The sequence below is a fragment of the Liolophura sinensis genome, chromosome 9, assembly GCF_032854445.1.
Source record: "Liolophura sinensis isolate JHLJ2023 chromosome 9, CUHK_Ljap_v2, whole genome shotgun sequence".
Lineage (NCBI taxonomy): Eukaryota > Metazoa > Mollusca > Polyplacophora > Chitonida > Chitonidae > Liolophura > Liolophura sinensis.
In genome coordinates this window covers 32691067-32709974 of record NC_088303.1, presented here as the reverse complement: position 1 = coordinate 32709974, position 18908 = coordinate 32691067, and the positions used below count along the sequence as shown (strand labels likewise).

General features: G+C 37.9%; 1 protein-coding gene across 2 annotated transcripts in view; it reads right to left on the bottom strand.

Moving 5' to 3' along the window:
* Positions 1 to 419: 419 nt before the first annotated feature.
* The window catches only part of LOC135474808 (NEDD8-activating enzyme E1 regulatory subunit-like), a 31908-nt gene continuing 13419 nt past the window's right edge, over positions 420 to 18908 (bottom strand). The window contains exons 13-19 of one of the 2 annotated variants that reach the window (XM_064754405.1): positions 17383 to 17531; positions 12407 to 12445; positions 8216 to 8255; positions 7508 to 7594; positions 5931 to 6070; positions 5541 to 5611; positions 420 to 2256 (exon numbers count right to left, since the gene is read on the bottom strand). In XM_064754405.1, coding sequence (XP_064610475.1) covers positions 2097 to 2256; positions 5541 to 5611; positions 5931 to 6070; positions 7508 to 7594; positions 8216 to 8255; positions 12407 to 12445; positions 17383 to 17531 — 686 coding nt within the window. In that variant the 3' untranslated portion in view covers positions 420 to 2096. The remainder of the gene's footprint in view (positions 2257 to 5540; positions 5612 to 5930; positions 6071 to 7507; positions 7595 to 8215; positions 8256 to 12406; positions 12446 to 17382; positions 17532 to 18908) is intronic. The other variant, XM_064754406.1, reaches the window with a different exon arrangement.

Sequence of the window (18908 nt, the reverse complement as noted above, 5' to 3'; positions counted from 1 at the left end):
CGCCACATATTCACGCTGCTCAACCTAGTCAGAAACCCAGCTATTGGCCCAAATGGTGAAGAACAGCTTGCTGCCCGAATAAGCACTCTACACGCATGTTTTAAATTTTATTCCCAATGCAATTTTGCAAAGTAAAGTATTGGCCCAACAAATGCTTTATTTTATATTGTTCTTTTTAGTGTAATACGTCACAGATTCTGTACAGTTATGCATCTAAAGCAAAACGGTAGCCCATAAGCAGAAAATGTCATTTTGTCATGTTGGTTATCTATGGTGACGTACAAAGCTTATTTACGGGCAGTTGCAGTTTTACTCGCACCAACACGCTTACTCGCTCACACACGGCGGCGAAAACATTAATACAACACGCGAGTTAATATAAAACTCACGGCTCGGATAAGTCCGAAAACCAGGTTGTGTTGACGTTCACAATTTGTGTCTGTAGTGCACACTGTTGTGTTGCAGCCGGAAGAATCGTGTCGTGGGTTTATCGGCTGCGCTAATTGTCATGGCTGTTCGGCGTAGAAGACGTCTCATCATGAGACCGGTTTCTCTCTTTTGTCGCCATTTTGCCCAGGTCATGTGCTTTACGACGGTCACGTTATTTCTACACACCCGCTGATTAGTTACTTCCACTCAGCTTCACTCATCTTGTTGACAAAAAATACACATGCACATTTCCGATTCACCCGAGTTGGATAGTGCTGACCGTTGTTGAACGAAGTTGAGGAACCCGTCCAGACTTCTCGACGGGTCTCAGCTTGTCCACTAAACTTTAAGTTGACTCTTGTTGAGTCGACATCAGTTGAGTAATTTTGGATAGTCTGGACGGGGCTTTACATCCTACAATATCTGGTTATTATCAGCCCTACTTCCCTAAATATCATCCAGTGTTGTTCATTTCTCTAAACCCTCCCATGTTATCTTTTACCTCGTCGTCTGTTTGGCGCTGCCTCGTACGAGTGAAGTGTCCGGATGTCCACAGTCTTGAATGTCATTGGTACTAAACTATGTTATACGGTTCCAGTGTACATGGCTGGGCACGAAAATGAAAAAAAAAATAAACAAAATTGCCAAATATCTCAGTTTCTTGCTCATAAATGTATGGTTCAGAATACATTGATCAGTTGAACACTTAAGCCAATCGCAAAACCTAATTTATTGTATCGATATCTGTCTATCCACTATAAGAAACCACAATAGAAAGCTATTAGGTTTTTCGACGTGACAGCTAATTATCATGTGACGCTTTTAGTGCTAGTGATTGGTCAAGTCCATAAGGGCTTCAACAACATGGCTGCTCGGAGTGAATTGTCCGTCAATGCCATATCCCCAATGCTGAACTTCATCTTTTTGCTTTCAAAAATTTAAAGAGTTGTTTACATATTTTTCTGTGATACCTGTGTCATATATCATTTTTTCTATGTATATAAAGTGGCAGACTTTATGATCACTTTACTATAGGCTTCTGAAAGCCCAAAGAGTACTGCAGGTAAAATAGAGTAGAAGTAAAGGTGCAACTGATTCGTGATTAGGGTTTAACGTCGTAGTTAACAATTTTTTATTCATATGACGACGAAGGAATCGTTTGAGTGCATGTAATGCGCTGATTTCCACCGCTCTTTTTCTAGTGCTGCTTCACTGAGACGACTTACCGAAGGCAAGTAAGCTTGTAAGAAGAGTAAGGATTGACCCTGGATCTACCACCAAGTGGACACTCTACTATCTGTTCTAACGGCGTCGGCCATCTGATTCGTAGAGCTGCATTCTAATCAAGGTACAGAATAACATTACACCACGTTTAAGCATACCTGTTTAACTGACCTTCGTGATAACATTTTGCAAACATTGAAGATCAGCAGAATCTCTGTTTGCCCCAACAAGCAATATTTAATCGATATATGACGTACTTGTATGAACTGGACTACCATTAGCCTTTTTGTCCAAATCAGAAAAAAAGAGTAGTAATAGCCTGGGTATCAAGTAGTAAAGCACTTTGAAATTGGTCTGTGAGTCAAGCTGTCCAAATAGTTTTAAAGCACTAGGCTAACGAGTTGGGCGTCCCAACTAAACCACTAAGCCAGTGTCACAATGCTTCACAGCTCCACCGTGAGAGATGTCTGTTTCATAGCATTGTAGATGAATGTGTTGTTGATTGGAAGGAACTGTGTGGTTAACACTTTGATGATCTCCTGGGCAGCAGCTCCGCCAATGAAGGCCGAGACTGTGTGCAGCTCTGCAGCACCGTAGCGACACCTGTAAAAAGGATCAAAGTATAAGGATCATCATGGTTTATAAGCACTGGACCATTAGGGGTTTTGCTGAAAGGGATCATTTTAATAAGCATTGGATTGTTGTTGTTTTGAAATAGGAATCACTTCCATATTAGCACTAGATCATTAGTGTTTTCAGGAAGGAACCACTTCCATATTGACACTGCATCATTGGTGGTTACAGGAGGGGATCACTTTAATATTAGCACTGGATCATTGGTGGTTTCAGGAAGGAATCACTTCCATTATTAACACCACATCATCGGTGGTTTCAGGAAGGGATCACTTCCCATATTAGCACTGTAACATTTTGTGTTTTTCAGGAGGGGATCACTTTAATATTAGCACCAGATCATTGGTGGTTTCAGGAGGGAACCACTTCCATATTAACATTGCATCATTGGTGGTTACAGGAGGGGATCACTTCCATATTAGCACTGCATCATTGGTGGTTCAGGAAGGGATCACTTTGCTATTAGCACCGGATCATTGGTGTTTTCAGGTAGGAATCACTTACATATTAGCACTGTATCATTGGTGGATTCAGGTAGGAATCAACTTCCATATTAGCACCAGATCCTTGGTGGTTTCTAGCTAGAAAACACTTCCATATTAGCACGGATCATTGGTATTTTCAGGTAGGAATCGCTTCCATATTAGCACCAGATCATTGGTGGTTTCAGGTAGGAATCACTTCCATATTAGCACTGCATCAATGGGTTTTTTTCAGGAAAGACGCACTTCCATATTAGCACTGGATAATTGTTGCTTTCAGGAAAGGATTACTTTGATATTGGCACCAGGATCATTGGTGGTTTCAGGAAGGGGTCACTTCAATATTGGCACCAGATTCATTGGTGGTTTCAGGAAGGAATCACTTCCATATTAGCAATGGATCATTGGTGGTTTCAGGAAGCGATCACTTCAATATTGGCACCAGATCATTGGTGGTTTCAGGAAGGAATCACTTCCATATTAGCAATGGATCATTGGTGGTTTCAGGAAGGAATCACTTCCATATTAGCACTGTACCATTTTGTGGTTTCAGGAAGCGATCACTTCCATATTAGCAATGGATCAATTGGTGGTTTCAGAAAGAATCACTTCCATATTAGCACTGTACATTTTGTGGTTTCAGGAAGCGATCACTTCCATATTAGCAATGGATCATTGGTGGTTTCAGGAAGGAATCACTTCCATATTAGCACTGTACCATTTTGTGGTTTCAGGAAGCGATCACTTCCATATTAGCAATGGATCATTGGTGGTTTCAGGAAGTGAATCACTTCCATATTAGCACTGTACCATATTTGTGGTTTCAGGAAGCGATCACTTCCATATTAGCAATGGATCATTGGTGGTTTCAGAAAGGAATCACTTCCATATTAGCACTGTACCATTTTGTGGTTTCAGGAAGCGATCACTTCCATATTAGCAAAGGATCATTGGTGGTTTCAGGAAGGAATCACTTCCATATTAGCACTGTACCATTTTGTGGTTTCAGGAAGCGATAACTTCCATATTAGCAATGGATCATTGGTGGTTTCAGGAAGGAATCACTTCCATATTAGCACTGTACCATTTGTGGTTTCAGGAAGCGATCACTTCCATATTAGCAATGGATCATTGGTGGTTTCAGGAAGGAATCACTTCCATATTAGCAATGGATCATTGGTGTTTCAGGAAGGAATCACTTCCATATTAGCAATGGATCATTGTGGTTTTAGGTAAGAATCACTTTAATATATTTGCACAATCCTGCAGTTTCAGGGAGGAATTACTTTAATGTTGGCACCAGATCAATGATGTCATCTTCACAAAACAGATCTGACTGATAAACAGGTTTTAAATTAATAGGAAAATAAAAGAAAAACAAAAACAATAAGCAAAATACCTAACTTCTGAAATGAAAATAACTTCCACTGTAAACTTGTTAAAGCAATCAGCACAGTACAGTAATGAAATTGATTTTGTGGATAATTATATTTATTAATCAAAATATACTGAATGATCCTGTCTTGCAATCAAGAAGTGATTTCATACAACATAAAGGAGCATCACAAACTGAAAGGGGGCCTTTTTTCACAAAGCTTCTTTTTTATTATAAATAATACACTGTCTGGGTATATGCACCATAAATTAAATGTGTCGTAATTTAACAGTAATGAAATTTTCAGACTATGTGTATTGATTAAAAATTGAAAAGCTTTGTGAAAGTGGACCCGCATATGGTATTCTTAAACAATAAGTCTGATGCATAACCATGGACACACAGCTGTTTCCCTGAATTCAATTATGGGACATGCAATATATTAAAAAACCTAATATACAATCAAGTCATTGATTGTATATAGCATGGCATTGTCGGTAAAAGGAAGGCTCACGTCTTCTTAGCAATGGTACACGTGTTGGTACATGATGGAGAAAAATTTTACACCTAACTGACCATTGCAGGGACAAAAATAATTAATGATGACACACAACAGAAAAAGTGGCATGTTAACAGCCAAATTTAAGCACTTCCCAAAAATTGCAAGGCTAGCGTAATAAAAACCACTAATTATTTCACCATTTTAAAGCGAACTGTGTTTTTATTTATTAACTTCTCTCGACCACCCCAACAATGTAACCCAAGAGGAATGTGGCAAAATTTCAACCTTCTAGTACCAAAAAAACCACAAAGATAGAATATAATATATACAATATTTTAACTCAATGCAAAAACTAAATATTATGACAAGGTTTAACGTTTTGATGCAAATACAAAATGAGTTTGTAGGATAGGCCCAAGAGTCAGTAAATATAAAAAACCATTACTTAAACAGACTATACGGGAGAGTTTTGGTCAAAAAATCAAATTTTCTGTATTTACAAGAATATACTGCCTTTTACTATTTTTAGTGCTAATTCATTCTGAAGTTTGAAAAGTGTCATGGTGGGACCCGCTTCTACTGGGTTTATGCTGATGGATATCCCAAAATCTATGGGATAAACTCTATAAAGTGTACCAATGTTGTTTTGGATTGTGTCAAAGACATGACATATACACCAAATCATGTATACACTACATGATTTAAAAAACCATGCCAGCACATCTACACTTCTCTCTACAAGTCAATACTTCCTCTGACAGCGCAATATCAACTCAACTAACAGTTCAAAGATTTTCAATATCCATTATTTATTTTGATTGACTCCTTGTGATATATTGCATGCACCGTGCATGTAAAACACCGAGCTTTCCAGTGAAAAAAGAAATTAACTTACATTTCATGGATGAAGTCATCCTTGATAGATGCATTTAATCCCCAATCATGCAGAAGTCTTGACACACAGGTCTGAGAAACAAATGGAAAGTACGATAGAGCAATTACATTCCACCCGCGATTGTGAACCAGAATGACATAAAACAGAATCTTGCTCACATTTCAGACATTTTCTTTATTCAAATATAGGTCAACAGGACATAACTTAAAATAGGGTAGCTGGGCATATCCCGACCAGCCCTTTAAAAATAACCCTACTCTAAATAGTTTTTAACACAATCTTTTTATGTAGAGAACTTTCTTTTCTCCATGTTAATTTTAAAAAAAATCCTTGTCTTTATCACTAGCCAGACAAACCAAATCTTCTGCCTGATGGGGAATCTCGCCTCACCTTCATCAGGGGGATATCGGTTTCCACCTGGCCATTGTACCAGCCAGGATAACGATTATACTCCTCATAGAACTTGTCGACACCTCGAATCAACACATAAAACACCAGATCATCACAGTCCTCGTCTTCCAAATGGTTGGCTGAAACAGACCGGCTCCCTTTAGCTCGCAGGAATATTAACTTTACCTCATTATATTTAAATCTAAATTAAATTCTTACTTTATAAACTCAATTGTTACAATACGATATTTTCACACAAATATCTTTTCCATATTGTATGCAATTTTATCAGTATTATCTATTGTGTATATTATAACAACTTACCTATAATAATATTTATCATTTCATAACATTTTGATGGCATATATAACCTGTCAGTTCAAAATTTTTTCCTATATAATGTGACAGAGCAAGCTCCTTTCTTAGCTTTATTCACAGATTCATAGCAGCAATAATATCAATATGTTTTTTATTTATGCCTATGACAGACATAAAATTGTACCCAATGATTCTGGTAAAATAAAAGACGTTTCAAAACCAAAGAAATGTTAATGTATATACATGCAAATGTTTATTCATTTGATTGATTGGAATGTTATGCCCCATTCACGAATGGCTTATTTATACAGCAATGGCTAGCATTATGGTGGAAGGAAACTGGGCCACATATAAACACAATGCACATTTATACTTTCTACATTTTCCGATGCTGCAGACCTATTTTTACTTGTGTCACTAGCCAACTTCTGGTGACGTCACACAACATATGGACAAGGATAAATGTGTTACTATATAAATCTCTGTACACATCTATCTCAAGAGTGCCTCAGTAGTTTTTCAGTGAATATACCTTTGGGTATTTTCATAATGGACAGTCTATCCAGTTGTTCATAAACACGTTACACCCAGGACTACCAAATTTATGCCACAAATCCGCTTCCCATCAAGTCAAAAGGAAATGCTCTATTTTCAGCAACATTCGGGTTATTTTGTGACCTACACGCTTGTATTAAGCACAATGTCTCTTGACCATTTAAACCTGATACTCCTACGTTTAACTTACGCATTAACTTTATTGTCACAAATGGATAAAACAGCCAACAATTCAAACCTGACCTTTAACTTGTCAGGGTGAAGCCATGTACCAAGTTTCCACATGATACTTTGATGATTCTTCTCCAAAACAAGTTCAGAGAACATGCTTAAGAGCAAAGGAAGACAGAAATGGCCATGATTTTCTCAAAAATGAAAAAAAAAAAAAGAAAGCCTGAAGCTCAAACATCTGTAACTTGTCATGGTAAAGCCATGTACCAAGTTTCAATTCAACATCAGATATAATTTTAATCATTTATTTACTTATTTGATAGGTGTTTTACACTGTACTCAGGGACTTTTCAGTTAACTGACAACGGCCAGCAATATGGTGGGAGGAAACGACAATCACCTGCTGGTTACTGGCAGTCAAATACGACCAGATACAAAGTCAGCATGAGCTGGATTTGAACTCACAGTGAGCTGGACTTGAACTCACAGTGACTCACAGTGAAGCAATCCATCCCTGGGTTGAATGTACTCACCTATCTCCCTCAGTTTCATGGTTTCTTTGTTGTACTCTTCAGCAATACTGGAACAATGTATCATGCGCAGAAACGCTGCATTTCTACCTATGTGAACAAAACAGCCAATATGGTACATAAAGTTTTATTTCCTTTGCTTCAGTCCCAAGAGAAACCAGACGAAAATACTAACGAGCTATGAAGGATACACTATGGAACAGAGCGAACACCACAATTCAGAAAATGTCACACCAGACAAAACTGGAAACAAATAAAATATCACAAACTGTCAAACCAGACAAAACTGGAAACAACAGAAAACTTTTGTTTCTATATTACGCTCCGCAAATAATAACAGTAGTTAACATACAATGCTATGTTTTTTCACCACTGCAAATATATTTGGATCCTTTTCATTAAACCACACTGCTTAAACATACAGTGTGCAGGTCATGGCCTGGAAGTAGCTCTTTAAAAGTTGTTTGCAAGCTGACATCATAACCAAGAATATATAAACTTAACATGAACGATGGCAGTTAGGTTTACAGGTGGTGAAAACTTGAGTGCTTAGAGTAAACCACTGCCCTTTATCAGTTCATAAATTTATCATTGGGCATAACTAAACCCTGTCAAGAAGAAAAAGGTTGGACTTTATCAAGACACCATATCAGGCTGAAACCAGCCTCACCTTAATTATCAATCCTTACTAGCTGTCACAGGTATACTTACAGAAGGTCTTTATATCCTGCTCGGATATACTGCACAGATTCTGCAGATAAAACACACACAATAATCATTGGTGGCATTTACAGAACAAATGTCATCACATACAGCCATGTACGCGGAAATATAACACAGTATGTTCAAATGGAATGCAGAAAAGGAATAAAAGCATAAATCAGTACTTAACAGGCACACCTTAGGGGTACAGAACTGTGATATGTTTGGCACAGAGAAGGACACGAGTAGGGCCCTCACTGGATCATGAGTTGGCCAAAATCTTGCATAGGTTCAAATCTGAGGGGAGTTTTTGTCTGGAAGTTTGACAGGTTCCTTATGATGTATGGTTGTCTGCCTCAGGCTCTCCTGTCTCCTCAATCCATAAACTTGACCACAGTCTTATCAGTTAAAAAATCTCAGGGTGCAGCATTTAACCAATGAAATGAATAAATAATAATAATTATAATAATAATAATAATGGAAAATAATAAATACTGTGCAATGCACTAAAATACACCGTTTGCAAAAAATCGTGTTATAAGGTAATGGAGGCACATGACCTTGAAAAAAAAACAAACAGGTCAATGAAACACAAAAAGACTCTTCTAAATGTTGTTAAACAAGTGCACATGTGGTACAGTGTATGTATAGCTTTGATGAAAATTGTCTTCAGAGAGAGATTTTTAAGATTACAAGTCTGTGACATAATATAATTTAAAGGACCACAATGATTAAGGTCACCGAAAATGAATAGGATTCTTCCCAAGGCCCAAGAGTAGATCTGAACTCGGGAAAACCCAGCTACAGGTGTTAAGGGTAAAGTGTTCACAAGGTAATGGAGGCACTTGCCAAGCGATCTCAAGAAAACAGGTCAAGGTCATTGAAAAATACCAGGGGTCTTGTAGAAGACTAGGTGCACATGCCATGCATGTTTGACGAAAACTCCTTCAATGAAGACTTGAAGAAATATTGTGTCCACAAGCCTGTCACCAAATGCAAACTGAATGACTATAATGACCTTGAAATAATGGTCAAGGTCACCAACAGCGAACTGGGTTCTTCACAATACCTGAATGTACGTGTGGTATAGCTGATAACCCTCATGAAGAATTTAAGACATAGTGTTTGCAAAGAAATTTTAGGCCAAAATGTGGTCTAGAGGTGAAAACAAGTATGTTGATGTTCATTTTTGTACAGTTTAGTAACCAACAATTACAATGGAACCTTTAATTGGATCCAAACATTCGTAATCCTCAACTGTTTTGCAAAGAACTTCAGATAGGCAGCATTAAATAAATATTAATCATATTTAATTTCACACAGAAAATACACTTTTAGGGTTGCAGAACTTCATAAAAATGAAACAACATACATACACAGGTATCTGTGTAGACATGACGTGTACCTGTATTTACATGTAGTTGTGTAGACATCACATTTTACATGCATTTGAGTAGACATGACATGTGTGCATGTATTTACATGTATTTGTGTAGACCTGACATGTGTACATGTATTTACATGTATCTGTGTAGACATGATATGTGTAAATGTAATTACATATTTGTGTAGTCATGACGTGCACATGTATTTACATGTATTTGTGTAGACACGACATGTGTACATGTATTTACATGTATTTGAGTGGATATGACATGTGTACATGTATTTACATGTATTGTGTAGACATGACATGTGTACATGTATTTACACGTAAGCACAGTTTATAGTTTCACAATGCAAGTGAGTTCAAGTCCAGCTTATGCTGGTTTCCTCTCCGGCCGTATGTGGGAAGGTCTTTCAGCAACCTGCGGATGGTCGTGGGTTTCCTCCGGGCTCTGTCCGGTTTCCTCCCACCATAATGCTGGCTGCTGTCGTATAAGTGAAATATTCTTGAGTACAGTGTAAAACACCAATCAAATAAATACATAAGTAAAAAAATAAAATGCTGCCATCAAAATAAGTTTTCCTGTTTCTTATCATCATATGTACACTATACCATGTATATGTATGTGTATGTATATATCGGATTTACAGTAAATCACCTATAATTTCATTTTAAGTAAGTTTTCATCCGCTAATGTACTAAATTCAGGCAAAAACCATGTGAATTTTTGTATGCTCATCACTCATGACACTAGTTCACGCCTAAGTTCACATGATATATCAGCAATTCCTCACCATTCTGTACCACAATTTGCCTAGCAGGGCAATTTTGGGGAAATATTCCATGAAATCATAGGTGACCGTAGGTACTGTGTGTGTGATATATCCCAAGGTGTCTAACAGCAAACATAAAACAAGCAAAATAGAAACAGATCTCAAAGCTGAGAACCATGGAACACTGCACTGTAAGATCGTTAGAGGTGTTACGAAACAGAAGGATGCATGCAGCGTATAGTAAGCTTGGCACTACGAAGAAATCACAGCCCATTCTCACACCTTTATCCACACATATCTGATTTGTGTTTAATGCTGTAATTAAGAATTTTTGACTTACCTTAACTCCTCAACCTTTTCGCATATGAAAGATAAACTTTCAGTGCAAGTTTTGCTCATTTTAAATTTGATTTTGGGGACAAATCTACACTTGATAGATTGGCTAATTTCAGCGCTTCATGAAACAGGTATAATTTTACCAATCTGCCCAGCATAATGCCTTCAGAATATGCTTGAATAAGCACCTTGGAAATATGTGCAAAGGTTGAAGAATTACAGTACTGTATTTCACCTATCAAAGCTTGACCTGAAAAAGCACTTTCGGCTCATGTCTTAGAATGATACATTTCATGCCAACACTCAAGCTTTTCTGATCAAAACTTAATCAAGCTCCACAAAAAACTATGTAGCATTGTATTATTTAAGGTGGATGAATAAATCAAATGTGTCACTTTTAAAAAGCTAATTTCAGGTGAAAAACAGTATAGTATTACAGCAGTTTATGGGAGAACAGAACCAGATCCGAGTATTAAAACCACACACTTTTCAAACCCTAATTCCTTAACCTTTTTGCACATGAAAAAGCAACTTTCTGTGAAATTTATGCACCTTTTTGATTTGATTTCAGAGACGAAACTACATTGATTGGATTGACCAATTTCGGGACTTTACAAAAATTATCATTTTATCAGTCTATGCAGAATACCATTCCAAGAATATGCTTGAAAAAACACCTAGCAAACATGTGAAAAGGTCGAAGAATTACAAAACGATAATTAACTTTCCCAGGTGTTTACCAACATGAGTTTACAAATAACTTCATGTGAGACCACCCAAAAGGTTTCACAAGTCATACTGACCTGAATCTAATGTCTCAAAATCCCTGAGAACGAATTAGGCAGGGGAATATCAACAAGAGCTCAGGGAAAACCCTCAACCATCTGCAGATTGCTGGCGGACCTTCCCATGTACTACCGCCATGACTGGAGAGGAAGGCAGCATGAGCTGAGCTCCGAGCGGCTGCATGGGTGAGAGGCCCCTGGGTAATTGTGACCCTCATGATGATATACCTAACACACTGCTGACATGCCATTAAAGCCATAATATTCTTTCAGTCCATGACAAAGGATAAGATTGAATCAAGCCTGGTTTGCCCTAGTACCTGAACGACAGGTGTGTTAACCACTGGGTTTATAATGCTCCCCACTGTCATAAATATTTGCACTTAAGTGAAGCTTAACATGCACATGTGAATACAGTACGCTCATTATATTCATAAAGTACCAGGGGCCCCTTTCACAAAGCTTTCACACTTGTCTCATTTATAGCTCCATATTTAAAGGCAATATGATTTATGAGAAAACATATGATAAATTTATTTTACGAAGTTTAGTGAGTAAGATCAGGAGCTTAAAGCCGTTGCCAAATGGTATCAGAGCATGGAAGGACAAATCAGTATGAGGAAAGAGAAACAGACAACAGCAGCTCAGTAATAACACCCTAATTTCTCAACTTTTTTCGCATATGAAAAAGGAACTTTCAGTTCACTTTATGTATAATTTTAATTTGATTTTGGCGACAAAGCTACAATGGTTGGATTGGCCATTTTCATTGCTTCACAAAAGATATGATTTGAACTAATTAATGCCTTCAGAATATGCTTGAATAAACACCTTGCAAACATGCGAAAAGGTTGAAGAATTACAGTATCAACAGAAAAGCTTCAAGTGCAGCAAAAAAGGGAAAGAGAATATACAGAACTGTTGTGGTCAAATCAATGTCTGGCGGCAACAGTTTGGCCTGCAAGAACAGAAATAATCCGAGATCAGTGGAGAGAAAATGACAGCATTACCAGCATCTAACACCCTAGGGTAGACATAAAGTCATATTAAAGAGGATAACACACGTTGTAAACACTGTTTTCAATGTTGTTTTTGGTATCTATTCATTGTTGTTGTTTTATTTTACAGCGTGCATGTATATGCGTACATCTGATAGACAGCCCACTTACACAGTGTGACTGGTGAATGTTTTTACAACACGTACAATGCCATAGGCCAATTTTTGTTCAATATGTCCATGAACATTCAATACACCCATGTACATTTAATATCTCCACATGTATATCCAATTCGTCAACTTTCACAGACATTCAATACTTCCACATGCATGCACATGTACATCCAGTATGTCCACGTATATACAGTACACTCAAGTACATGTACAATACATGTACATCCTTGTACACGTAACATGTCCACTTAGATTCTATATGAGCAGCAACATTTAATATCACAGGTACATCCAATATGTCCATGCACATACAATACATGCACATAAAGACAATACATTCTGCACAGGTACATCCAATATGTTCACACACATACAATACATTCACATTAACACAATACATTCTGCACAGGTACATCCAATATGTTCACACACATACAATACATTCACATAAACACAATACATTCTGCACAGGTACATCCAATATGTTCACACACATACAATACATTCTGCACAGGTACATCCAATATGTTCACACACATACAATACATTCTGCACAGGTACATCCAATATGTTCACGCACACACAATACATTCAGCACAGGTACATCCCATATGTTCACATACACACAATACATTCTGCACAAGTACATCCAATATGTTCATGCACATACAATACATTCTGCACAGGTACATCCAATATGTTCACGCACATACAATACATTCACATACACACAATACATTCTGCACAGGTACATCCAATATGTTCACCCACGCACAATACATTCACATACATACAATACATTCTGCACAGCTACATCCAATATGTTCATGAACATACAATACATTCACATACACACAATACATTCTGCACAGGTACATCCAATATGTTCACCCACGCACAATACATTCACATACATACAATACATTCAGCACAGGTACATCCAATATGTTCATGCACATACAATACATTCACATACACACAATACATTCTGCACAGGTACATCCAATATGTTCATGCACACAGAATACATTCACATACACACAATACATTCTGCACAGGTACATCCAATATGTTCACACACATACAATACATTCACATACACACAATACATTCTGCACAGGTACATCCAATATGTTCACACACATACAATACATTCTGCACAGGTACATCCAATATGTTCACGCACATACAATACATTCACATACACACAATACATTCCAATATGTTCATGCACATACAATACATTCACATACACACAATACATTCAGCACAGGCACATCCAATATGTCCACGCACATACAATACATTAACATACACACAATACATTCAGCACAGGCACATCCAATATGTTCATGCACATACAATACATTCACATACACACAATACATTCAGCACAGGTACATCCAATATGTTCATGCACATACAATACATTCAGCACAGGTACATCCAATATGTTCACCCACGCACAATACATTCTGCACATGTACATCCAATATGTCCACACACATACAATACATTCTGCACAGGTACATCCAATATGTTCACGCACACACAATACATTCAGCACAGGTACATCCCATATGTTCACATACACACAATACATTCTGCACAGGTACATCCAATATGTTCATGCACATACAATACATTCTGCACAGGTACATCCAATATGTTCACGCACACATAATACATTCTGCACAGGTACATCCCATATGTTCACACACACACATAATACATTCTGCACAGGTACATCCAATATGTTCACGCACACACAATACATTAACATACACACAATACATTCTGCACAGGTACATCCAATATGTTCACCCACGCACAATACATTCTGCACAGGTACATCCAATATGTTCACGCACACACAATACATTCAGCACAGGTACATCCAATATGTTCACGCACACACAATACATTAACATACACACAATACATTCTGCACAGGTACATCCAATATGTTCACGCACACATAATACATTCTGCACAGGTACATCCAATATGTTCACGCACACACAATACATTCAGCACAGGTACATCCAATATGTTCATGCACATACAATACATTCACATGCACACAATACATTCAGCACAGGTACATCCAATATGTCCACGCACATACAATACATTAACATACACACAATACATTCAGCACAGGTACATCCAAAATGTTCATGCACATACAATACATTCACATGCACACAATACATTCTGCACAGGTACATCCAATATGTCCACGCACATACAATACATTAACATACACACAATACATTCAGCACAGGTACATCCAATATGTTCATGCACATACAATACATTCACATACACACAATACATTCTGCACAGGTACATCCAACATGTTCATGCACATACAATACATTCACATACACACAATACATTCAGCACAGGTACATCAAATATGTCCACGCACATACAATACATTAACATACACACAATACATTCAGCACAGGTACATCCAATATGTTCATGCACATACAATACATTCACATACACACAATACATTCAGCACAGGTACATCCAATATGTTCATGCACATACAATACATTCACATACACACAATACATTCTGCACAGGTACATCCAATATGTTCACGCACATACAATACATTCACATACACACAATACATTCAGCACGGGTACATCCCATATGTTCACACACACACAATACATTCTGCACAGGTACATCCAATATGTTCACGCACACATAATACATTCTGCACAGGTACATCCAATATGTCCACGAACATACAATACATTCACATACACACAATACATTCTGCACAGGTACATCCAATATGTTCACCCACGCACAATACATTCTGCACATGTACATCCAATATGTCCACACACATACAATACATTCTGCACAGGTACATCCAATATGTTCACGCACACACAATACATTCAGCACAGGTACATCCCATATGTTCACACACACACAATACATTCTGCACAGGTACATCCAATATGTTCATGCACATACAATACATTCTGCACAGGTACATCCAATATGTTCACGCACACATAATACATTCTGCACAGGTACATCCCATATGTTCACACACACACATAATACATTCTGCACAGGTACATCCAATATGTTCACGCACACACAATACATTCCACTTAGATTCTATATGAGCAGCAACATTTAATATCACAGGTACATCCAATATGTCCATGCACATACAATACATGCACATAAACACAATACATTCTGCACAGGTACATCCAATATGTTCACACACATACAATACATTCACATTAACACAATACATTCTGCACAGGTACATCCAATACGTTCACACACATACAATACATTCACATAAACACAATACATTCTGCACAGGTACATCCAATATGTTCACACACATACAATACATTCTGCACAGGTACATCCAATATGTTCACACACATACAATACATTCTGCACAGGTACATCCAATATGTTCACGCACACACAATACATTCAGCACAGGTACATCCCATATGTTCACATACACACAATACATTCTGCACAGGTACATCCAATATGTTCATGCACATACAATACATTCTGCACAGGTACATCCAATATGTTCACGCACACACAATACATTCACATACATACAATACATTCTGCACAGGTACATCCAATATGTTCACGCACATACAATACATTCACATACACACAATACATTCTGCACAGGTACATCCAATATGTTCATGCACATACAATACATTAACATACACACAATACATTCAGCACAGGTACATCCAATATGTTCATGCACATACAATACATTCACATACACACAATACATTCAGCACAGGTACATCCCATATGTTCATGCACATACAATACATTCACATACACACAATACATTCAGCACAGGTACATCCCATATGTTCACACACACACAATACATTCTGCACAGGTACATCCAATATGTTCACGCACACATAATACATTCTGCACAGGTACATCCAATATGTCCACGAACATACAATACATTCACATACACACAATACATTCTGCACAGGTACATCCAATATGTTCACCCATGCACAATACATTCTGCACATGTACATCCAATATGTCCACACACATACAATACATTCACATACATGCAATACATTCAGCACAGGTACATCCAATATGTTCATGCACATACAATACATTCTGCACAGGTACATCCAATATGTTCACACACATACAATACATTCTGCACAGGTACATCCAATATGTTCACGCACACATAATACATTCTGCACAGGTACATCCAATATGTCCACGAACATACAATACATTCACATACACACAATACATTCTGCACAGGTACATCCAATATGTTCACCCACGCACAATACATTCTGCACATGTACATCCAATATGTCCACACACATACAATACATTCACATACATACAATACATTCTGCACAGGTACATCCAATATGTTCACGCACATACAATACATTCACATACACACAATACATTCTGCACAGGTACATCCAATATGTTCATGCACATACAATACATTCACATACATGCAATACATTCAGCACAGGTACATCCAATATGTTCATGCACATACAATACATTCACATACACACAATACATTCAGCACAGGTACATCCCATATGTTCACACACACACAATACATTCTGCGCAGGTACATCCAGAACGTCCACCAGCTGTACATTTTATACAATACACTGTACCTTGCCCAACTCCTTCAGAGTCTTCTGCACATGTCTGGTAACAGAAGCCACGTCTTTAGCTGCCTGTTTTCTGTACACATTCTGTAGCTGGATATATCTCTCTGAATCGGCTGTCATGTCAGGAATGGTGCCTCGGAGAGGGAGTTGACCTGAGATATGTGACAAAATGAGACAATGAGCACAGGGAGTTATGAGATATTTACTAGGCAGTTTAATACCCTGATAATACATTGTAGATACAAGTAGATGTACCTCTGCAATAAGACACTGTCAGCAGAGAGACAACATCAGCAGTGAGACACATTCAGCAGTCTGCAAAGAGACACTGTCAGCATTGAGACACATTAAACAGTCTGCAGAGACACTGTCAGCAGTCAGACAACTTCAGCAGTGAAACATCAGCTGCCAGCCACACTGAGCTGTGTGCAAAAAGACACTATCGGCAGTGAGACAACATCAGCAGTGAGACAACATCAGCCAACAGACAGATTCAGCAGTCTGCAAACGGACACTGTCAGCAGTCAGACACATTCAACAGTCTGCAGAGACACTGTCAGCAGTCCGACAACATGAGCAGTGAGACAACATCAGCAGTCAGATATATTCAGCTGGCTGCAAAGAGGCACACTCAGCAGTAAGAATACATCAGCAGAGACACATTCAGCTGTCTGCAACGAGACACTGTCAGCAGTTGGACAACATGAGCAGAGACACATTTAGCTGTCTGCAAAGAGACATTCAGCAGTGAGACAACATGAGCAGAGGCATATTCAGCTTTCTGCAAAGAGACACACTTAGCCGTCTGCAAAGAGACACTTTCAACAGTCAGGCAACATCAGCAGTCAGACACATTCAGTTGTCTGAAAAGAGAGACTGTCAGCGAAGGGACACTATCAGCACTTGGCCATGAGAAGGCCTAAATTAAGCTTAATCATTTTTGTTCTTCCAATTATTCATACAGGTACGCCAGCATAGTTGAAGACTTAACATGATGAACAAGATGTTAAGAATGAATAACAATTACTGATTTTCTCGACTTATGTTTGCTGTGTGGTGTAATGCTGGCTCTAAACATGATGCCCCCGCATCAAACATACTAATACTAGGGTTGATCAATACCTAGTCTCTGTTCTTTGTTCAGCACCAGGCACCGATTCCACAAAGCCATTTCTGACTTTGTCATAATGCTTAGTTTTTGGTACCACGAGGTGAAATTTTAGTGCATTTGTCTTATTAAGATTATATTTATGAAGTGATAAAACTTTAAGCTTATAGGACCCAAAAATAATCTTTAAAATCATAATTTTAAATTTTGACTTAAGTCAGTATTTGTTTTGTGGAACCAGCCCCAGATGTACATGAGTCATGTAAAAAAATCTCAGTAAATATTGATGATGAATCGTAGACAATACAATGTATCAGTAACTCCTGGTGTTTATTTAATTTCTTTGAGCGTAAGATGCACATACACAAAAGCAAGATATCAGTTTGAGCGTAACACAGTTTGAAAAGGGAGGTGAAAATGC